Source organism: Paramormyrops kingsleyae, chromosome 1, assembly GCF_048594095.1.
Source record: "Paramormyrops kingsleyae isolate MSU_618 chromosome 1, PKINGS_0.4, whole genome shotgun sequence".
Classification (NCBI taxonomy): Eukaryota; Metazoa; Chordata; class Actinopteri; order Osteoglossiformes; family Mormyridae; genus Paramormyrops; species Paramormyrops kingsleyae.
The window spans coordinates 28982420-29007161 of NC_132797.1; the positions used below are offsets into that span (position 1 = coordinate 28982420).

The 24742-nt window shown below is 41.4% G+C and overlaps 1 protein-coding gene across 1 annotated transcript; it reads right to left on the reverse strand.

Moving 5' to 3' along the window:
* Positions 1–14489: 14489 nt before the first annotated feature.
* rab18a (RAB18A, member RAS oncogene family) lies at positions 14490–24701 on the reverse strand. Its single transcript, XM_023823667.2, has 7 exons — positions 24543–24701; positions 21756–21811; positions 18592–18653; positions 17982–18054; positions 17560–17678; positions 17157–17223; positions 14490–16340 (listed from the first exon to the last, which is right to left on the reverse strand). Exons 1-7 carry the CDS (start codon positions 24608–24610, stop codon positions 16168–16170), a joined length of 618 nt encoding a protein of 205 aa, XP_023679435.1. The 5' UTR covers positions 24611–24701; the 3' UTR covers positions 14490–16167.
* Positions 24702–24742: the final 41 nt, after the last annotated feature.

Below are 24742 nucleotides of genomic sequence, written 5' to 3' on the forward strand. Positions count from 1 at the left end.
CACAGTTCGCACAGATTTCTTAACCGAATAATTTGGAAATAAACATACAGTTAATAATTCATTACTTTTTTTGAATGTGCATCTGTTATTTTGAATACTGAGCTTACGTCAAGAGTGACCTATATTAACCCCCAAGTCTAAATGCATTTTTTTATGATTAACAAATAGCATCCATTGTCAAATGTAATCATTTTCGAACCTTTCAGTAAAAAACAGGGTCTATTCTTATGTTTGTTTGTAATATTCTCCACAATGCAGAATGGATTATATGATAATTCATCATTTTTTAGGTTAAAAAAAGTTCAAAAGAAATTCCATAATTGGCTTACTCTTCTGAACATTGCTGCATTAAATTCAATGAATATCCTATAAACAGTGAAGGGAAAGTTGAGACAACAATGCCTTTACATTGGTTTGTTTCCATAACAAAACAGGTCATCTCCAGGGTCACCAACCCTGATCTGCAAAATGAGCGGATGGACGCACTCCAGCTGCCAGACTTGATTCATGTGATTACGACTCATTAATATTATGAAAGCGATGCTGGTAGCGGCGTCCTGCTTTCCTTGGCTCCTCGACGCATGAACGTGCATCACACCTGTACTTTCCCGCTACGTTTGTTCCACACGCCCTCCGCTTCACTCCTGAAGCGTGCGTTTTTAACCGTGTGGCAGCCATACCTTTTCCACACCCTGTGACCAGAGCTCCAGTCCTCGTTTGCACAGTCTAGCAGCCTGCTGGAGATCTATCTGGAAAAATATAGTCGGTCTTTGGTACACCCGGGCAATTCGACAAGGTACCGTGTGTGATCAAGGCTTCAAACGTATCATAACAAAAGAACCAAAAAAAAACCTCATCATGATCCATTTCTCATTAAAACTTCTCTGAATGATGTTATCAAATCCTTTGACTACTTCTACAGTTTTTATTACCATCAAACAGGCCCAGAAAAGCCCTTTGTCATTGAATATGGTGACTCCATTTTTTCCCTTTTAAAGATTACTGGCACGCTCCGAAGTTGTCCCCACATGGGAGACAGACAGGTCGCGTTGCTTGCTTGGAATACAAATCGACACACTCCAGGCCGTGTTTTCTTTATTCCACCTAAAAATTCAAGTTATCGTCGCAGAAAAGCCATGAAGAATGAAAGGGAAAAACAAAGACTTTCATAAAAGGATCTCAATGAAAAAGAAAGCATTCCCTATGTGATTAAGAAATATGAACTCCTTTCTCACTGAAGTGATTAGTTACCTTAACTAATGGTCCCAAAAACACAATTAGAATTGGGTCTGATTCCATACTGGGCCACAATGCTCCAGTGTTTAGTTCATCAGAGTATATGTTTCCCTACCATTCATTAGCTATGGCCCCGATTGGCAATAGCAGACATCTCTGGATCAGTGCACCTGCACCTTGACGTCTCCCAGCAGATGTGATGCACCATCTTCCTCACATTTCTTGACTGATTTGGCTTTTCCAACTAGCTATAACAGTCAGTCAACTAGGTGGTTGGTGAAGAAGTTAAACAGTGAAGAAAGTGCATGTGAAAATCCCCAAACGTTCAAATGAAGAAGGTCTTGAAAAAAATTACAGTTCTGTGCCCCCCAACACATGTTCATCGTGACACCAAAACATGCAAGAGTGAAACCTGCATGCTTAGTGTGGTGCAGTCTAAGATAATTAAGGGCGTAATTCCGGCACTTTCTGTGTCCCGCACTCCTGCCCACATTTTCTTCTCAACTTATTCCTGCCAGAACATCAGAAAGCTTTTTACAGACTTGTTTCAGCATTAGTGAGAATTAAAATGTTACTATTTTTCAAACCAGACGGAGAGGGTTACCCGCTAGGTTATGCCGAGCTCATTAATGGATTATTTCCTCAGGATCTCTATTGGTTTTAGGCACAAAAAAATGATGAATAACAGCTTTGTTTTCATCTTCATTATTATATTAAACTGGCAGATGTTCTCCTCTTCCTCTGGTTCCAGTTCTGTTGCAAGATGGTAACCAGTTTCTAAGTCTGCTTTCTGTAAGGTAACCTAGGGCAGGGGAAATATTTCCTGTCTTCATTTCTTATAATAAACTCTCAAGAAACCACCAGAAGGGTTTTTTTAATGTAAGCTTACAATAAGCTGTCAAAGAAACCCACAGGAAAATGCCCTTTTGGAGCTGCGTTGGACGTTTTTTCAAGTGGAACATTTCCCATTTCTGTGTTTCTTTTAAGAATGAATGTGTCTTTTTGTCTTTAAACTGCAGTAACTACAGCGAAAAGGTCTTGACTTCACGAAGGGAATCAAGAGAAGAGGTTAAACACAACCACAAATATATAAACCAGGACCCTCATTTACCTAACTTTGTGTAAATTTTATCGTGGACAAAATGCGTACAGACAAAAATTTAAAAATTGCAAAAAAGTGTGTACACACAAAAGAAAATGGCATTTATCTAACTGGACATTGGGCGCATTTCCCCTCGGAAAAGTCGAAACTATCTTGTAAATGTGCATACGTACAGCCTGAGATTCTGCCCAGTTGCAACCCACAAATACTCATAAATGGTCAATGCAAATAAGCTGCATGCTCATATAATATTTAAATCAAACCGTTCTGATTGCGAAGGCCGACGAAAACGGCTTTAAATAATAATAATAAAAAAAAAATAAGAAGAGGCATTTTGAACAGTCCGAGGTAGGGGCACGACAAAGGGTTGTATTTGGGAGCCCAAGGACATTTATCACAAACAAGAAAATGTTTAGAAGTAAGGCCAGTGTGACTATAACTATTGAGGGGAAACCAATATCTTCGCCCTCAGACTTAAGCGTATGGCATCCTATGATAAGGGATGCAGTATTTGCGGTGTTGTGCCAGAACAGACGGGAGGTAGATGTAAAAGTACTTAAAATGACACAAGTAGCTAAATTAGCACTCGCTTCATTGTCTGCATCTACTGTGCCCATATCGCAGTACCAGTGCGCTGGATTGCCCCGATTACATTTGGACAACTGGATATCGTTGGAAATGTAGTTTTTACGTTTGTCCGTTCACCCACAGTGTAGGGAAACATACATTTAATGCAAAACAAAGAGCAAAAACATTAACATAGTGCAAACTGTAAACAAATTAGTAAAAATAACTGTGATGGTCCATGAAAACTCGTTCCCTTCTAATAATTCCATTTACGTAGTTATACTGACAAGAACGCCTTTCAGAAGTCGATCTATGAATGCGAATTCACTTAGGATTCACATTTAGTGCCACTTGTGACAATTACAGATATTAATAATTCATGAAAGAGCTTACAAGACGTAGTTGATACAGAATAAATTATCAAAGGAAAATACAAAATCTTTTATCTTACAATATATCATCTTACAATACGGAATCTGAATAGAATTAATAAATATAATAATAATTAAAATACATTCCAATACACGTTTTTTAGAATTGCTGTTTTTACATGAAGGCGCGGGTTGATGGTATGAATTGTTGGCATGTGCGCGGTCATTTCGCCGTTTTACTTGCAGTTCCCTGCTTTAGAATGGGTGTCGCCTTTTCCCGATTTGTCCAATATGTTGCGTACTCGTCCTCTCGAGTTTCCGTAGATATATGCATTTTTCACCCGTCAAATTATGTTTGATAAATGTGGGATTTTGCGCACATTTCGGGCGTCTTTATCTCTTTACACAACTTTGATAAATGAGGCCCCAGTCGTCTGTGGTGGGGAAGAGGAGGGGGGCACCTGACCTCATTAAAATATTTGCCCATGAGAGGGGCATTCTGGTCTTCCCGGTCTACTTCTCATCTTACCTGTCCACGTGTCCAAGGTGTGTGGGACCTTGCTCATTGCCAGCATGTTACCATGGTGATGTAGGACCCTGTCTGATACTTTAAATGCTGATAAATGCATGAATGGAAATGGTTACAGTTAATGATCCAACTGGTCTGGTTACTATTATAAAAAAACGATCTGTAAGAAAGATACAGGATAGATCCCGTAAACTGTTTACTTGAAGTCAATCCCTGCAAATGATCTCTGTTTCTTTCGTTCCAGAGGCAAAATCAGCCACTGATAGAACCAGACCGTCCTACATGCAGCAATACTGCACTTGTAATTCTGTCTTTGGCTTAAGCTGACGCAGAAATGACTTTTGCTATGTTTAGGGATCAGAGCCAATCAAAGCTGCATGTTTAATTAATAACCTTGTTCAAGTTTGTGACTAATGCTGCTTTACCCATATGACCTGCTGAGGCCATCATAGATGAACCCAAGTAAGAATCAACCTCAATCCCCCCAGCATGGAAGGTGACTTCCTAGCCATTTGCATCCCAAAGTCTAGGCTGCCCAGGATTCTGCACCATGGCGGATGGAAAATATTCGACAAATCAAAAACATTGCCCCGCGGTCTCCCCTCAGGATTATGTATAGTGAAATTAAAGAGTGTTTTTCTCTCGCATCGGGGAACCTAATACCACCGCAATACCCTACGCTCCTGTTCCGGACGATATTTGACATTCCCTGTCTGCGGTGAGAGCTGCATTAGGTCGTCCTACATCAGCAGTAGCAGCTGGATAGGTTTATAACAAATAAAACAGCTGTGGGCTTGCAAATTACAGAGGGGGGAAAACAGGCCTATCTCTCTTAGTATTGGTCCAAAAAGAAAGTAAAAGAAATTCCTTCGTACGACTACAAACCACGTACATGCAGAAGACATTAAAAAAAGGCAGCTGTTAGGAAAATGTGCTCTGGCAGTGGAGCATAGACGACACCACATGCACTCGCTAGGCTGCTCTATGGAGAGCCTCAGAAAAACAAATGGCAGCACCATCCACCCCAGATCAGCGGGCATGTAGCCTCGACACACACACACACACGCCTGTCACTGTGGCTGCTCTCTGCGATACCCCACTCTAACACTACTATTCCTATCCTGCCCTAATAAAGGAAAAACAAAGATGCGAAAATTTTTGAAGACAAAAAAACACGTCCAGCTCTTTCGGTTTCTTAAGAAAAGCAGATGCTGTTCAACAAAAGCAAGGATGCATCATAGCTTCTGTGTTTCAGGAACCACGCTGTTCTTGGAGGTTATCTTTCTACCCGTACACTAGGCTTGAGCAGTGTTAAGGCAATAGGGTATACCACGGTATTTATACCGCGGTTTTTATACCACAGTATTTGGGTTTTTGAAATTACTATCAAAATACTGTAGACCAAGGTGTAATGCCTGGAAGGTATGACGGTATGAAAAATAAGATACCGCCATAGTTTACCAGACACAGGAACCCCAGCTCTGCGGAGAAGCACATGACTCTGTGTTGAGGGGTACCAAGTGCCCAGGCCTGGCTCCAGTGAGGGCACCGCCAGCCAGTGGCGTGCACAGACATTTTGGGGGGCAAGTGCTCCAGGGGGAAAAAAGGGCACTTTTTGCATATGTGGAAAACCTTTTCTTTTTATAATAAAAAAAACGCACAGATTATTCCGCCGTGTTGTCCGCCGTGGCTCCCAGTCGCTATAGTTAGCCTACTATGCCTACTCCAAGTAGTCCTATGTCATGCCGCTGCTACACGCCTCACAACAAATGAACTGCAAGCGTGTTCACGTGACACGGTGACAGTGAAAAAGCGACAGGGTTCGGGTGTCTTTGAAGAAGGGGCACAAATCAAGCCATTATTTTCACACCTTTTTAAATCGCGCAGCTTTAAAAAAAAAAAAAAAATCACGTCTTTCAAAAGGGCACTTTTTTAGACTGAGGGCAAAAGGGCAAGTGCTTCAGCACCACCTCGTCTCTATCTGTGCACGCCAGTGCCGCCAGCCCTGGTACAGCCCATGGTCAACCCTCACCGCCAGCTGCCGAACACATCTTAGAACCATTCGGCCTCAGGGCGCCGCCAGCGAGGGAACGATCCTGCAAATTTGGAATGGGCCCGGCATACTTCAACACTGCTATGTCTTCAGACGTTATACATTGCCTGTGTGGCACATAATAATAAATATGTACATAAAGTTATATTATTATTATCTGCACAGGCAGGCCTGAACTTATATAGTCTATGTTGGGAGGCTCACAGTTTAATGAATTTGTTTTACAGGACCCTACACGCCGCTGACTTTCCTCCTTACAGAAGTGCATCAAGCCGGTGAGGTACAGAAACAGCAGCCCACTCAGCAGGTTCCCGATCGCAACATTAGGCAGTAGACGGCTTGCATCCTTTTGAGATATTAATTTAAAAAAATTATTTGGAAGAACTGCTTTTTCTTTTTTTTCTATTTTAACAATAATATCAACAACAACAATAATAATAATGTTACAAATAGGTATTATATATATATATATATATATATATATATATATATATATATATACTGTATATATACACTCACCTAAAGGATTATTAGGAACACCTGTTCAATTTCTCATTAATGCAATTATCTAATCAACCAATCACATGGCAGTTGCTTCAATGCATTTAGGGGTGTGGTCCTGGTCAAGACAATCTCCTGAACTCCAAACTGAATGTCAGAATGGGAAAGAAAGGTGATTTAAGCAATTTTGAGCGTGGCATGGTTGTTGGTGCCAGACGGGCCGGTCTGCTCAGTTACTGGGATTTTCACGCACAACCATTTCTAGGGTTTACAAAGAATGGTGTGCAAAGGGAAAAACATCCAGTATGCGGCAGTCCTGTGGGCGAAAATGCCTTGTTGATGCTAGAGGTCAGAGGAGAATGGGCCGACTGATTCAAGCTGATAGAAGAGTAACTTTGACTGAAATAACCACTCGTTACAACCGAGGTATGCAGCAAAGCATTTGTGAAGCCTCAACACGCACAACCTTGAGGTGGATGGGCTACAACAGCAGAAGACCCCACCGGGTACCACTCATCTCCACTACAAATAGGAAAAAGAGGCTACAATTTGCACAAGCTCACCAAAATTGGACAGTTGAAGACTGGAAAAATGTTGCCTGGTCTGATGAGTCTCGATTTCTATTGAGACATTCAAATGGTAGAGTCAGAATTTGGCGTAAACAGAATGAGAACATGGATCCATCATGCCTTGTTACCACTGTGCAGGCTGGTGGTGGTGGTGTAATGGTGTGGGGGATGTTTTCTTGGCACACTTTAGGCCCCTTAGTGCCAATTGGGCATCGTTTAAATGCCACGGCCTACCTGAGCATTGTTTCTGACCATGTCCATCCCTTTATGACCACCATGTACCCATCCTCTGATGGCTACTTCCAGCAGGATAATGCACCATGTCACAAAGCTCGAATCATTTCAAATTGGTTTCTTGAACATGACAATGAGTTCACTGTACTACAATGGCCCCCACAGTCACCAGATCTCAACCCAATAGAGCATCTTTGGGATGTGGTGGAACGGGAGCTTCGTGCCCTGGATGTGCATCCCACAAATCTCCAAAGCTATCCTATCAATATGGGCCAACATTTCTAAAGAATGCTTTCAGCACCTTGTTGAATCAATGCCACGTAGAATTAAGGCAGTTCTGAAGGCGAAAGGGGGTCAAACACCGTATTAGTATGGTGTTCCTAATAATCCTTTAGGTGAGTGTATATAGCACACACACATACATGTATATTTCAATTCCTATATCTATAAGTTACTCTAAAAAGTAATAATAATAATGATATTGATCGCTCAACCTCTTATGCACCCATTCTTGTATGTGCAAGTGTAGGTCTGAACTGATTTGTCACTGGATGTGCTGGTAGTTGATGCCGTCGGGGGGTGTGACAGTAACCCCCCCCCCCCCCCCCCCCAAAAAAAAAACTGCTTTTTCTAAATGTTCTCATTTTGCGTGATGCCCACGTCCATGGATTCAACAATATAGGTAAATGTTACAGGTTAACCTTTTGGAATGAATAGATTTAGCATAAGTTAAGAATGGCTTTTAAGAATCAGACTTTGTCACACCAACATGTGAAGCGCATTTTCAGAATCGCATCAATACCATTCCAGACAATCTACCCGCGCTGTTGTGGTTGGTTCCTGCCATTTGCTGGCCTGTAAAGGAACAGCAATCTGCCAGCTATTTAAATAACTACACTTCTGCCCAGATGGCCTTACCACTGACCCAGCTATCATTCTGCAGTCTTTCGTTGTAAGGCTGAGTTCCTCTTGATTAATTACCCTGCCCACCAGCCCATCATTACTGGGAGGAGAGGCTCACTCAGACTGATGTGGAGCCCTCCTCCATCTCTGGCAGGAGTCATCGCTACAGTCCTTCCCGCCTCCATAATCACACGAGGTCATTAATTGCCACATGCTCTCAGCTACACTGACACACCGGCATGCACCATCTCCCTACAACTGTCAAAACGTGGACGGTGCCAGAACTGATTATGCAGGGTTATAAATCGAACTGAAAATAAATCAGGATAAGCATGCACTCTAATCCACCAGGAGTGTGTATATTATCCTGGGTCCCCAATCTGTGCCTTCCAGAGGACATACAAAACTATGGCCTTCCTAGTAAAGAGGTGTAGCCTGTGACCTCATAGAAATTCATGTGCTACTGTCTGCCAACTGAGTGCATAGTAGGAAATATTTGGGTTGAATATGTGACCGCTGCAAAATGTTGGCCGCAATAGAGCCATCCGGGGCTCCCCCCGGCAGGTCCATTGCTGCGGGGAATGCAGGCTGCAGCAAGTGCGTCTCCTTGGAAAAAGAGAATTCTGGGATTTACCATCGCAGAGCAAACAGTTCAGTGAAAGGTGCTATGCAGAACAAAGGAGGATTTGGGGATTTCTGTCAGCCTACGTTTACCTTGACAGGGGGCACGGAAATCATCGTAGAAGGTGTTTGGAGACTCTACCTCCACCCCCTGTCAGACTGGTTCACCGTCGGCCATTTTTTCCTAACCGCAACCCAACCATCACTTTACAACGCAAACTGTGGCATTTCCTCAGGGTGCACTACAATGTGAAATAAATTCATGCCGGGCATTAAACACATTTCACATGAAAGCCTCCCTCCCCCTTACAAAAACAAGTTTGAGGGGGCTCTGTCACAGGTGATTGGCACAGTAAGTCACACCAGCTAAACCTTTGTGACAGCAGAAATCCTGAACAGATGTACGATTCCGCAAATAGTTCAACAGGCTTTTTGGACATTCTCAAATAACGCGACCAGTATTTAAAAATCATATATATGTGTAAATATGATTATACCACGTATGGACTCCCACCCAAATAGGAAACCCTAGTAAAGCAGCATTACAACTGAAAATGTTTAACGAGTCAACCAGGTTGTCTTTAACATACACAAGTGCCATTTTTACGGTTAAATATTTATTTCTTACATTTAGATGCTGTAAAATACCTTTCCCAGAGATGACAAAGGGGGAAATTTACATTTAAGAAGAAGGTGTATGCACACATGTACAGAGGATGGACAAAATAATGGTAATACCTAACAGGGCTGATGTGTGACTCAGCGGGTTTGGACACTGTACCTGTCATCAGAAGGGTGCTTTTACCCTTATGTCCTTGAGCAAGACCCCCAACCCCCAATTGCTCCAGGGACTGGCTTACTCTGCTTTCTCAAAACGTATGTTACTTTAGATAAAAGTGTCTGATAAACAGAAATGTAAATATATTAATTTCAAGGAGCTAATAATGATTAGAAGACATAAGATCTCCCTCAGGAAAAAGCTTCACTACTTCTTAGAATGCTATCATGTAAGTCCAGAGCTGTGTGTAGTGGCATATTGGACCATTTTTCTTCAGCTTTTCAAGTGGTGAAGGAGGTGGAAATCTACTTTGCACTCCAGAACTTCCCATAAAAGTTCAATGATGTTTACATCTGGTGATAGGGGAGGCCGCGGTAGGTGTTCAACTCCAGCCTGATGTTCATAAAAGCACTTGTGGTGCATGGAGGAACACTGTTCGCACCGCTGGGTGCAGCTGGCCCTGTAAAAATGGCCTCCTATCCACTGAACATGCAGAGCAAACATCTGACCTAATGGCTCCAGTAAGATGGCTGCCAAAACACTCACTTTTATAGCTGACTCACTCAACCTAATATTCTTCACTTTTATAGCCATGTTTCTGTTATTTTGCCTACAAAAAATATAAAAACTATAATATCCATATGCACAACCATCTTGTTCAGTGTTCTGGCCGCCTTCATTTGAAGAGTGTGCATATCAACAAATACTGTTTGCTATATTCTATGATTAGAAAAAAAAACCTTTCTCACAGTACTAAAATGCATAACTTCCATATAGTGAAAATGTGAGATTTGTTACTATTTGCTAAAGCTTTGCTAAAACACCTATTTTCCCTCAACAATCTTTATTGCTTTTGACCAGCCAGCTGGTCTTACGTAAGACTTTGATATAATACTGCTTAATTCTTAGTCCCTGTACAAGTGTAATTTTCGCGGGGGCTTCCCTTGTTCAGCGATGGTGCACCAGACATCATACCTTAGGCATATTGATATCTGGGAGGCAGATGGGAGGAGCAGGATGTTGACTAAGCTAGAGTGGTATTACGGTATTTCCATATATTACAGTAGTTTCGTTTAAAAAAACCACAACAAGTTCAGCAAATTTTGTCGGGGAATACCACATACCGTAGTATAATGTCTGGACAGTACGACTGTATTAATAATTAGACTGGGGGGGGGGGGGGGTGCGGTAAAATTTGCTGACTTGGATAGGCCAGGCAATTTTACAGTCACTGAATAGCGGAGTGACAGATTTCCGGGACATTGCATGTCAGGAAGCTGCTGGTTTGCGGGACAGTCCCAGCACTTTTGGGTGAAGTAGGACGTCTGGTACTCGGAGACGGTAATTAATCTGCTAAGCTTCTGCTTGGACGTGCAGCTCTTCCCGCAGCGCGGAACAGACTTCATCTTCATGTATGGCGAAAGACCTAGACGCCTCGCGAAGACCAAAAGTAACCTGAGTACAATATTACTTGTAGAGATTGCAGCCAAAATGAGTACCAAGAAGTTCTACAGTACCACAGTTTAGTAATACAGTGGTACCTCGGTTCTCGAACTCATTAGAACTCGAACTTCTTGAAAGTCGAACAAACCAGTTTGACCTAGAACTCGATCTGAATATCAGAAGTCGAACCGTGAACGCCAACCTAATATTAATTTTACGCGCCAGGAAATGAGTCATACTACAACGCAATTCTTACTTGAATGCCTTCTTCACAGACTGGACGATTAACCAAATAAAGCAGCGCAACATTACAGTAACTAACAATAAATAAACCACTAACTTACGTGTACTATTAGAGCATTTATGTAATTTATTTAAACTTCATTTTACCAGGTAAATTAATTGAAAACCAGTTCTCACTGCTTTACGTGATACTCGGGAGAAATAGCAGATTACGCATCGGAACTGTCTGGGATACAAACGTCATGCGTGTAACTAAACTCTTCAGCCAATAAGGGCAAAGGTGTGTCGTCACGGAGGCGGTTCCAGTTTGTGCAGCCGGGTGAGAGGTCGCAATGCATCTAACCGTAATGCATTGCGTCAGGATCAGAAAGAATGCATTTCTTTAAGCCAGCGCTGTAAGCAAGTCGAACGCACCCAATGACCGGACTGGGGAAACAAACTGAAACGCGGACTTAATACAGAGGACTAATGACAACAACCAGAAACAGCTGATCACATGGGGATCCCACACGAGGTTAACGAGGGGGCGTGGCACACGGAAGGAGCGGACGATTGGGGCATGACAGAGGTAATGTTGGGATAAGATCTTTATCGTTTTGGAAGCCATTAAGAAAAAAATGCTCTTCTTGTTTTATCCTGTTCATTTTGTGTTTAAATGCTAAAAAAAAAAAACATATTTAGGTGTAATTTTGGGGGGCCGGGAACCAATTAATTGGTTTTCCATTATTTCTTATGGGAAAAATTCGATCAGAACTCGAACTTTTTAGGATTCGATCCATAAGTTCGAGAACCGAGGTACCACTGTACTAGAAAAACTATGAAAGGAATACAATACTTTGTGATCTTGATCAGGTAATTACCTTGACTATATTTATGCAAATTCAAGGATTAACAATGGGCCAGTTTTTAAAATACCAGTCCATTCATTTGCCCAGCCTCTAAGCATTCATCCAGTGAGGGTGAGGGGGGGTCTGGATCCTGTCCTGGACAACAGAGGGACAGGACACAAGGTAGAGAACATCCCGGATGCGATTTGCATACTAAAAAGTGTATTTTATTTTTTACATGAATTGTAATAGTAAAACGTTTTTAAATTGTCCAATGCATGTTCTCACACTGCATCTGCAGTATACCGGAGCAAGCTGTTTAATTGTATTTTTAATTATCCTTGTTACACACGACACAACAAAAGCGTCATGTAAACTTCCCCGAACAAAAATACACAGTAATTAGCACAGGCGGGCATGAATCACCAACCCCGAGAGATGACCACATTTCATAAAGGCGGGGGGAGGAGACTAAGCTTAAATATCAACCCCCCTACCTATTTAAAACAGATTCAAGGCATGACTATCACTTCAATATGATGTACTATACAAAACCGTTGGGAATTTAGCTCAAAATCTCTCCGCCTGTCCAAAACCACCAAAAATTACCTTAGACATCACACCAAAGAAACTGACTTATAATGAATAATCCAGGAAAAAAAAACAAATCACTCAAGCAAGTGAAAATAAGCAGCATAATTATAATATTGGCATATATTGTGCGTGTTTATTTATACGAAGTAAGGAATCTATTTCTGTATATGTCAATCACCTATAGCTTTAGCGGGCTGGTTTTAAATTTTTTTGTTTAAACGATGAAAGTGGAACCATTGCATTAAAGCATGTTGTTTTCCACGGGAATGTGTTTCAGCTCTACGGAAAAGTAACACTTTTCCATGTTGACACAGTGTGATTAGTTTATTATAGGAGCCGCAGTTTGGGCGCGCTGTCTTTTATTTGCTTGGTGCGGCGTTATTGAGATCCGGAGGTTGCGTGCGGTGCGCGGTGATTGACAGCCGGCGCAGGAGCCCCGGAACCGGGAGCGCCCAAAAACGCATGCGAATTAAAGGATGGGTACTGCCCTTCACCGGCCTGTAATTTATTTCCATAGCATAGCGCTGCTCCCGCTCTGTCCCGCATTCACCCCCCTGCTTATTTCCACAGTAACGCGAAACTGACATTACAGAAACCCTATTGAGCTCTGGATTTCAGTTAGAGTCGTATCGTTTTGGACCTTTCCCTTTTTAAAACAATGCTTTGAATTTAAAGAAAACTGTAGTATTTTTAATTTTTTATCCATCATTACTCTTAGTGAAAGAAAAGGTAATAAAAGAGAAAAAAGTGTTTAAAAATATATTTAGTGATTATTATCACGACACATGATTTTGACTCTTACGAGTTTCTTTTACAGCGAAATGCGCAGTGCACCTCTCATTGTTCAGAAATTTAAAGAAGGGAGCATCGCTGAAATGTTTCCAGGGGTGGTGACAGACTCATTTGTTTTTGCGATACGGTTATAATATTCCTGGCTTGGGCTGCGTGGGGTGGGGGACGTCGGCTAGTTGATGGCTCATTGGTAGCAGACGTCCGGCCGGCTGCTTCTCCTGCGCTGATCTACAGCACCGCGATGATGCAGTAGCGGCCAGGGGGAAATGCATCAATAGAACCATTACAGTAAACAGTCACTCATACAAGCTGTAGTGAGAATAACTGCTGCCAAGCATTAAACTATTTTTATTCCACAGAACCAGTTCTGTATATTCGGGGCTGTTTATGTCTAAAATATTGTTTATTTAGCTGAAGGCGACTAAAAACTTCTACGCTACAGTAATAGAAAGTTAAAACAGTAAAAGTCACTCGCAGCTTGTTAGGTCCGCCCTAGATCCAGCGCTAATACGCGTCCGCGCGTCAAGCACAAACAGTACCCTGGAAAAAGCTAAACATCCCCTCACAGATCATTAACACACTATTCAGAATCGACAATCTTAAAATACTCAGACGGTTGTAGAGCAGAGATTGGTCGCCATTTTTACAGAGGTCAGAACACAACGAACAGCACACGGAATGGGCCATATCAACAAGGCGTCCAGTAACCCACACCCGTGCTTTGGTGCAGGAGGAGGGACAGCGCCCCAATGCAGAGCTCACTGAAGATGCAAGTAATGTTTCAAATATATTTTTTTTCCAAAATGAAAACAATAAATCTGTTCATATATACAGAAGCACAGCATGGGCATGGATACCATATGTTAGATTCAGAGGGCCCAGAACTCTACAGGGGCCCTTGAATACATAAAATTACACATACAATTTGGTGAGGGGGCTAGAATTTCTAGCTACGCTCCCATACAAATACACTAAATACTATCTCTCTTTGGTTGCACTCCTGAGGACCAAAGCAATTGCAGTTCCATCCATCCATCCATAGCAATGTGATTATTAGGCTGCAGGACTTCTAACAGCAACTGAAACATGGACAGACCCTTCACAAAAATGACAAAAAATAATTAGATGTCTTTAGGCAAGTCTTTATTTTACAAGAAACTAATGTTCAGCAACTTAAGTACAGCAGCCCTAGAGTCCATTGAAAGGTGTTATATACTGTGATTTCATTGACACATAACATGGATGTCAAACATGAATACAGTGTCACGATGCATAAAATAAAGTATGAATTGTGTAATTTCATAGCATAAAGACACAGAAGCATGTTAACAGGCATAGACGCGCAAAAAAAGTAATTTAAAAAGTCATTTTTGGTCTGTTATACACAGAAGGTGGACATATAGTCACTAATATTCTTCATTGCTGAACACGGATTGAAAAGGCATATAGTGTTCAAATATACACTAACAAATCCCATGCAGAAAGAAAAAAAAAAACAATATAGTGAATTAATAAGGCATGCATTTTAACACAATCCTGTGCAGAACAGCATACCCACTCCCAAATAACCAGCCTTATTCCCATGCTAGGTATAGGTTAACAAAAAGATAAGAGGAATATGGAACACACACAAAGGACAAATATAGGGTTAGATAATAGTGACAGAGGTGGACACCTATCAATCCAGGAATGGCACCGAACGCTTTATCGGGGAAACTGGAGTAGGTCCCCATGAGACCATAAGTTTCTCAGATATCCTTATTTCCTAAATGACTTTCCCAGTTACCAGACACAGCACAGCGATCTGAACCCGATGTGCTGACACCCTTCTGAGGGGACCGGCCTACGCGGAGTATGTGTGCGCTCGTTACAGAAAATGAAAATAAAACGAGACATGTCGTTTTTATCGCTATTTTGTGTACCACACCAAGGCTCTGCGCCAAGCTGATTTATAAACCCTCTGAAACACGTTTTAATGTGTGTGGTGGGCCGACATTATTAAAAGCTGTAAAACACCAGTCCAAAACGTCTCTTAAACGGATATTTCCTGCAACTAGCTAGCTGGCTCAGGTGAACAGATAGTTGTGCATAACGTAACTGGGTCATGGCATCATGGATTAAAAAAAAAAAAAAAACTCTGCAACTACTCTTTCCTAATGCATAATTCTGAACAGAATGTGCTAGAAAAGGCCGGCGGTCAATTCCAGGATTCTTGGAGAGAATAAGCTGTGCTTACCTAAACAAACCAAGTCCCAACATTCAGGATTTTGGGAAAGGAAAAACAGACACATTCACAAAAAGGACATCAAGCGAGTGACATTAAGCATACAAGATAAAAAGTTCTTTTTAAAAATAAAAAAAAGGACAGGAGTAGACTCACCTCAGCCATCAGTTTGGATGGTTACAGGACTCTCGGGGGCTGAATATGGCCACCCTCGGCTAGGCTTGGACAAGCACCTACCCGACACTTCCCTGCACATATCACGTTACCACAGGGAATTCCCAAAAAGTGCTGACAAGGTGCTCCTCACGCGCATTTCGAGTAGGGGTATGGGTAAGGGAGGAGGGCGTGCGGGTCTGCAGGAAGTGTCACACAGTGCCACCACGATACCAGGAAACGTGCCAATAGCACCGTCCCGAAGGAGGCAGCCAGTGGGTGTATGGAAGAGGACAGGTGCGACAGGCCAGGAGCCGGTTAGATACTAGTAGGTACAAATGATACTTTCATCACTTCCTTTTCCTTTACGTCTGACATTTTGTATGCGCGAATGTGTATTTTTGCATTTATGTTTTTTTGTTGTTGTTTACAACATGGAGCAGTAACCGCCGCACATCCCGCCTCTTGTCAGCTGTGGGTCGGACAGCCGCACCCCGCGGCCCTGCGCCTCGCTCTCCCACAGCCCGGGCGTCTGGATGATTTTCTCCACCAGCTCCTCGAACGCGCACTGCACGCCATCCCGGGTCTTGGCGCTGGCCTCTGCGTCGGGTAGGGACGGGAAAAGACAACACCGGTCAGATTAAACTGCTGCCCGCTCATGCAGGATGGGGAGCTGGAGGCCAGGAGGCCGTCGGCCTCCACCGCGGCTTTTCAAAGATAAATGGAAAGTTTGTGATGTGATTGCCGGCTCTTACATAAACTGGGTGCATTCCATTCCCAACAAGTTCTGTTCGATTTTCAACTCGAGATATGGTTAATTCAGATGGAACCAAGCTTAAGTATTTACTGGTATGTATGGCTATACACAAAGCCTAACATATTACCCACAGGCCAAAAATAATTCCACCATAACCAGACTAAAAATTACAGCTGAAGCAATGCACCAAAGAGACCTATAAAAAGCTTTAAATTACCAAATTTCAAATAACTTTCACTGTGACCCCGGCGAGATGCAACATGTGACATCGGAGTAAAGCTACAAGGTAGAAGCCATGACTTTTTTTTTTTTCAATAAATAATGATATTTTTCCCAACTGCTTTTAAAATTTATTTGACTGGCTGTTCTAAAATGGAAGCCCTCTTAAGCCACTGATACCCTTGACGAAAATGAAAAACCAATCTGAAAGTAAGCCGTGCCTTGCTCTGCCATATAGTTAGCGTGTCCTACGAAAGGGCACTGAAAGCTGGATCTAAATGACCTGATTCTGGATAAGGGACAAAAACTGTACAAAGAGGACAGCACATCGGCGATCACATTGCAGCGAAAGTATGACATTAATTCAAAAAACAGCTTCCTTCCCATAATCGTCTGCAACTGCTCTTTACATTCTCTGAGGGGTTTTTCTACTTTCTTACCTATAAAAAGCATGGAATGCTTCCTCGCAAACTTCAGGCCCTCACTCCTGTCTACCTCATGGTTCTCCTGCGAAAAAAAAAAAAGGACAGCAATTTAAAAAGGTCCATCACCCATAGCTGTCGGACACCACAAACTGGATGTGTTGAACAGATGGCACGGAAGAGGAACGTGTTGCATTAAATCTTAAACAAATTGGTAATAGGAGCAGGGCAGTAACAGCACATGTGAAAAACATTTCAGTAAGAAAACAGGATACATAGGAAGACATCTGCATGTCTCTTTAAATCAGCTGAAATTGGGAAATAATCATCATGCCAGTGTTGGAATTGACAACAGCGGCTATCAGCCCTAAGCTTCTGCTAGTCAACAGAAAATGATAGCGAATGAAAAATATTCAGCTACCTTATCGATTTTGTTCCCTACGAGCATCTTCACTAGGTCGTTCCGTGTGCTGTACGTCTCCAACTCGTTCAGCCAGTTATCGAGTTTGGCAAACGTGTCACGCCTCGTAACGTCGTACACTGAGAGAGACAGAGTGAAACAATGGGAATGAAAACAGAACAGCAGTTTTGCTTTTGTAGGTGGGGGGAAAAAAAAACACGACATGCTACGGAAATCGTCTCTTTCAGAGAGGTAATTATACTAAAATTTACATGCTTACCAAGGTTACTCAGGGTGCCAGTACAACAAGTAGAGCAGCAAAAATGTACTTTAAAATAAATGTTAAAATGGACGCCTGCTAAATCATGTGCTCAGGAGCAGAAGTGGAACTTTGTAGGCTGAAGTGTCACCTTCCCCTTCAGATAACAAACCCCCATCCTCACCCAGAATGACTCCCTGGGCACCGCGATAGTAACTGGGAGTCAACGTCCTGAAACGCTCCTGACCAGCAGTGTCCTGCAAAGCAAAAGCCACATCGTCAGCGATAAACAAGGAGGACCCAGAAAGATGCACACAAAACAATATAATTAATTCCATAATTTCTAAAAAAAATAAACACTTAGGGCAGCATTCTACACTTTGCTGTTACACCACCTCCTGGTTGTTTGGAGAAACTGCTCAATAACAACTCAAAATCACACACAACTTGCACTCGTCTCAGGTTTTGTTTGCAACATTGTTTAAGAGGGTGTTAACGATCAAACTATCATTATATAGTGGACATAAAGCCTTGTACCTATGACTCAATTCAGTCAATGTGCAAAGATGCATATTGTTTAATCTAGATCTTCCTCATTTAACAACCTGAATTTATTTTTGCTATTAGTCAACAAGCAATTCACTAATATGCTACAAATACAATTTAGAGCATAGCATTATAGCATCATATTAAAATGCATTTATCCGATAACAGCTGGGTAATCTAACAGGAATATTTTCCCAAAGTCTTAAAAAAATCATATTATTCAAATAAACAGGAGACAGAACACTCACCCAGATAGCGAGCTTTGCCCTGTTGCCATCCACCGATATCGTTTTAACTTTAAAGTCAACGCCTGCATTAACAGAGGGAGCAGTTCAGAGAGGAACAGTCATTCATCCCTGTGCCCTGATGGCATGTGTGAAAATCTGTAAGGCAGAACCTGTTGCTCAAATAGAGGAGGAGTTGAGGGATGAAACAAACATCATAAACCACTCTATACAAAAAAAAAAGAATTTCACAGCAAACCAGAACTAAACTGAATTAACATACACAAATGTAGACAAATCACTTAAGATTAGGTCTATGTCCATCTCTCCACACTGCAGTCTTTATGATCATAAGGTACTTCACCCACAATTCTCATGTTACTATAAACAAACAAAAAAATACTAGTGCAAGATGACGCCTTGGTCAAACTTCAACCCATATTTAAAAATGGCTGCGTGAAGATTAGATAGGGCTGGGGTGTGGGGAGGTAGGGGCATGCGGTCACTTTTCTGACCTTCAGTCACATCAATCCTCATAGAAGAAATTGCCAGATCTGGCGCCCACCTCGAGTAAGTAAACAACCTCTCAGCAGAGGGCTTCAGAATTTACACAAAGTAACGTGTGGATTTCACAGCAGGCAACTGCACAACAGATGCCCAGTAGCAAAGCATGCATCTGTTTGAAATATAAAAGAGGTCAGTAAATGACAGCCCGCATTCAGCCATTCGGAGGTTATGATTTTATAAGGAATCTGAAACCGTGGCATGGATACAAGGCTAGAAATATGGCAGCGCTAAATAAATAATAGTAAAACAAAGAAGTCACTTTAAAAACCACCGCGCAGTCACAGAAGCTCTCAAAGGGCACGTTTAAATTTTTTATATAAATACCTCAAAGCCCTTCTGCAGAAAACGCACTCCTTGACCCAATGGATCTGAGCATCTCAGCCATCTGGGCAACCTTGCTCAGCTACTGACCTGCCTTTTATGGCTTAGCGCCCATTATCACTGTGACCCAAACTGCACCCCTTTCACAGTCTTCAGCAACGCCAGTGTGCTTTTTTTTTTTATAACTTGCGACACCTGCAGTCACCCGAACTGTGAGCCACAGCCACTTCATATAAGCCTAGTGACCTGGGAATTGCTGTACAATGCTGCCACCTAACACACCTACATGGTAATACACCTTTTGAAATTCACAGGCATCTGCTTTCAGTCTTCAAAAAACCCACAGTGGAGCAGTTTACAAACAAAACATGGGATATTTTTATTTTAAAATACAAAAATGTTACAATTTAAGTTTAATTAGGAAAATATAGCATTCTGATTAGATGCAGTGATTCTAATTGGCATTTCTGAAAATACTATGTGGTGACACAATTGGTTCATCACCAGTCCAAACAGATTAGTGGATGTTTTAATCTTCCTCACAAGCAGCTAACAAAAAGCATAAACACTCACATAGCAAGAATTTTCACAGTGAATGTGCTTACAATTGCGTGATATGAAGACTTACAGTCAGTATTTCTTAATTGCCCGCGTTCAGTATATCTATTCAGCAGTCTTACTTCAAGCAAGGCAGAGAGAGAGAGACAATTCCATTGGCTACAGTTACGTTTTAAGCACCAATATAAAGGGCACTGTACTTCAAGGGGGACATCTCTTTTATAAAGGAACAATGACGGGACGAGTTAAATACCACCATTACATGCCAAGTGGGGGGGGGAGGCTTTTATTACACCTGGATCCCAAAAACGGGTTGGTACTGTTACAACACTGTGTAAAAAAACTATGCAATAGAACCCAATATTACGAAACATCCAAGAGTAATATTCACAGTGTACAAGTCCCAGTTGATCAGTAACCATGAATTTTTCATTGTTCATTCACAGAAAGAAAATAATGTAGTTTTGCTACATATTTCAAAGAGCAGAATGATTACAGTGGTAGATCCCTGACTGTGACAATTCATCTTTGATATCTCTCTTTAACAAACACCATCAAACCAAAACAAACCTAAAAACATAGGGGAACAATCAAAAATAGAATGCTGGGTCCCTACACATTTCTTCCAGTTTGATATTTACCATAATTTTCAGTATCATGTAGTAAAACTGAATTGATGAAATATTAACAGGTAAAACCTCATAAATTAGCCTGCTAGCCTGACTATAATCAAAGCAAAGAAAATAGATGTTTATCATTGCCAACTATACTGAGTTGCTTTGGCGGTATTTCAAAAACTGTCTGACGAGTCTCTAATGGCAGCCACATGCTGCAAGTTACTTACAGTAGCTTTTACTTACTTAGAGATGGGCGATGCACATTTTTTCAGTTCCAATCCATTTCCGATACACAACTGCCGATACCGATACAGATTCCGATACATGAGCTCTTTTTACTTTGTTATACTTTATATATAAATTTTTTTAAGCTAGTAAATACAGATGGAAAAAACGTATGACAAAAAATATTTAATTAGGCTACTACAAATATACATAATGTACTGTTCCACCTCATCTGTTTTAAGCGTTTTTGAGGCATTTGCAGTTCAATATGAATATATTCAAAGCAAGTATACACAAGTGGCGAATGCTTATAATTTTAACACAGTTTTTCTCCCATTGGCGTCAGCGCAGTTACACTTTTGTTGCAATTGCAGCCCCTCTTGTATCACAAGCTGCAGCAAGTTCGCAAAAGTCCAATTTAGTGACTCCCAAATCATCCATTGCTTTGTTTTGTCTCGCAGTTGCATGCGCTTTGTTAAATGGGATTGTCCATTAAACGCTATTCCCACCTCAAAACTTTATTTTACATAGATTGCAAATAGCTGTGCTACTGGTTTCTGTTAAAAGCGTAAAATACTCCCAGATTGTCACGTCTTATCTTACGCTCCTCGTACTGCGAAGGGTATGCGCATGACGTCACAGCAGGCGGAAGTCACGGTACTCACACCCACTGAGTAGCAAAAAAGACTGAGGGGCAGAGATAGCGTTCGATTTGAATGCCGCAAAAAACACATGTAAAATGGGAAAGAGCTGTCGTGCGATTCATTGCCAAAAACTAAATAAGTAAGTATAGGACGTGGATCAGTCACGCATGGCCAATACCCGATCCGTCAAATAGGTCTGGATCGGCGCCGATACCGATCCGAATATCGGTATCGGTGCATCTCTACTTTTACTTACCGATAGTCGCTGCAAGTTCAGGATCAAACATATCGTCTGTGAATCTCAACAGAAGGCTGTAACAGGGAAGGAGAAAGAAAAAACAAGAGATGGAGCTTTACACAAAGTAAGAAGCTTAAATTCCCTGTAATTAATACAATTCAAAAGGAAGGAGAGGGGCCCTGACCACTCCAGCTAAAAGGAGGCAGAGAAGCCACATATTTCTTCAGACTATAGATGAATGGTGGACACAAGCAAGTGAATAACATTTTAATGTGCAATAGGCCTGAAAGTGGATATGATGCACTTGGCTTCCTGTGTCTGATTCATACTCAATTAACCACTCCTCTTGCCAACCATGACACAGATGTTTCTCACACTTCAGGCGGCTGCCCTTCCTAACAGGTCACACTGCTAACAAAAGGCTTTCAAATAAGCCGCTAAGCAATCACATACTGTAGTGCCTCAAAGGCGGCTTCCACGGAGACATCCTGCCCATCACTCAGACACCCTGATCTCAAAGGACCACACTCTCATCGAACCATTAAACCATTAATCACTCAGGAATGAGCGCAGACTGGTGAAGTCATGCCAGGTGACCACTGTCTTCTGAGCTACTGCTTTTTGCTGTACTGCAGGTTTCCCCATTCCAGTCCTGGAGGGCCAGTTTGTAGTGCAATTTGCAGATTTCCCTGCAGATCACACCTACTAAACCAGGTAATTAGCTGATTAAGATGTATTTGAGCAGACAAATCTGCAAACTATGCTGAATTCTGGCCCTCAAGGGCTGGAACTGGGGAACCATGCTATATTGCATTAGCTATGACACTAATTAGCTTTCACCGCCTTCATCGATCTTTGAAAGTTTTACAAACAAGTCCTTTCTTGTGGACGAAAACACTCACTCTATACATGATCACTTCTCTTGAAGATATGCAAATAGGTTTTGGGTATAGGAGTCTAACTCTACTCAGAGGGCCTTGCAAGTACAACTGATGACTGAACCGCACTGGAAGGTAATATGACATCACAGGGTAGAGTCCATTTATACATTACACGTTGTAATCTCATAGCCAGGCATAGAAAATACATAAATTAAAATCACCAATAAAACATCTCACCAGCTGTTCCAGGGTATCCATCTTTTTACTTCTAATGTACACGTTTTGTGTAAAAAAAAATTATTAAAAAAAAAATCACTGTAGTCACACAGTCCACATCACACAACTGATTCAGTGAAACGATATCTTCACATCATACTCTTAAACAAAGATATTTTCTCATTATATATCATACACTAAAAAGCAGTTTTCAGTTATTAGCCATTGAACAATATGTTCTATACTAAGAAAATATACAGAACACATCTGACAGTTTACATATGAAAAATATACAATACTTTTGTTCTTGAAAATGTTTAAAACCTAACACAGATAATCTTGCAAAACACTATGACAAATAAGTGCTTTGCTTTAAAGAATAAAGATGTAGATATTGAATATGTGGCCAATCAGATGAAAGATTATGCTTTATTGAGAAAAAACGTTTTAGTAAACGATTAGGAAACAAAATATTAATTTTTAATTCTCTCTCTGTGCAACACCCAAAGAGTAGGCTTACATTTTGTTTAATTCAATTCCTAAAATAAGGCAAGAATAAAAATAGAAAACCAGTTGGGATCACATGTGTATGATCCTGAATCTGTACTTAAAATTGAACAAATCCGGGCATAGTTTTAGTTCCAGTAGTGCTTAAACATATGATATATAATTTAGTATCATATAAGGTGCATAATTATAAACTCAAGAACATTACAGTATTATAATAGCTGAGGAATTAAATATACTAAATACTATTTTATGGCATGTTCATTGAAATATTGTTGTACTTCATTAATAGATGCAAGCAATCAGAATTAACAGTGTATTTACTACATCATTAGAAATTAAACCAAAAGCTTGTGGCTTTACATTATTGGATTCAGTATGAGCATTTCTACAGTTTCCTTTGTTGCGAGTTTCTTATCTCCTTAAGAGCTTCCAGATCTACATCTGAAATCCCTGGATTGAATTAAGCACAATTTTGGGAGAGGAAAAATAAACAGAATAAAATTCAATTTTCAATACTGTGCAGTTCAAACATATCTGCAGTTTTTCTACCAAAGCTCGGTGGAGTTAACCGGTTGTGTACACAAACAGTTCTTGCAGGTTGTTAGTTTGAGACCCAAAGGTGTCTTGCTTTGGTTTGTTGTCAACAACAGATGTTTCTCGGACGTCCAGCCATATTATAAGAATGTCTTTGTTACGCAGAGTTTGGGAATGAACCACCCCCTTCATCATGAAATGATGTTTTAACTTTGACCCAGCCGCATGACAGACTCATATTAGAAAAAAATAGCCAAAGCTGTGGATTTGGAAATTCTTCTTAACTGCCATTAGGAGTACAAGTACCTAGCCATCTAAGTACTACTCCCACTACCTGTTAATCCGCCATCTAGGACAGAGAGCAGTTAAACCATGTTTTTAAATTTAAATCCAGCATACTGCGAACTAGCAAACGTGAATAATACTAGGCTACATTTCGCAACGAAATGTATCTAACATACCCAGGCTTGTTACAGCGGATGCTCAATTGAATTATTTCATTTTAGATCATTGTTATTGTTCCTCAGAAGGCCACCGTAACACCGGGGCCTGCCTCGGCAGACGCTGGACATTTGTTAGCCGCCTAGCATGCCGCTCCGGCCGGCCGCAGCCACACACTAAAGGAGTCGATTTGCGGCGAGCAAAGGCGACTAAAATAGCTCACCTGGACTTCCCGACGCCGCTTTCCCCGATTATGAGGATTTTCAAAGTTGTCAAGACGTCGTCGTCCATCTTCCCTGTCACTCGAAGCTAAGCAGCCGCAGGGAGACTATCGGTCGCGAGCAGATCTGACGTCGCCCAGCGCTTTCAGACAGCGAAATCCGGTAGTGCGGTGACGTCACGCGGAGGCCGCCGCGCCGCCGA

Excerpts from the sequence above, each read along its gene's own strand:
- rab18a (XM_023823667.2), bottom strand. The coding sequence starts at position 24,610 with ATGGACGACGACGTCTTGACAACTTTGAAAATCCTCATAATCGGGGAA. Across the intron at positions 21,812-24,542 it reads AGCGGCGTCGGGAAGTCCAG|CCTTCTGTTGAGATTCACAG; the intron begins GTGAGCTATTTT and ends TCCCTGTTACAG. Across the intron at positions 17,679-17,981 it reads TGCCCAGGGAGTCATTCTGG|TGTACGACGTTACGAGGCGT; the intron begins GTGAGGATGGGG and ends TGTCTCTCTCAG.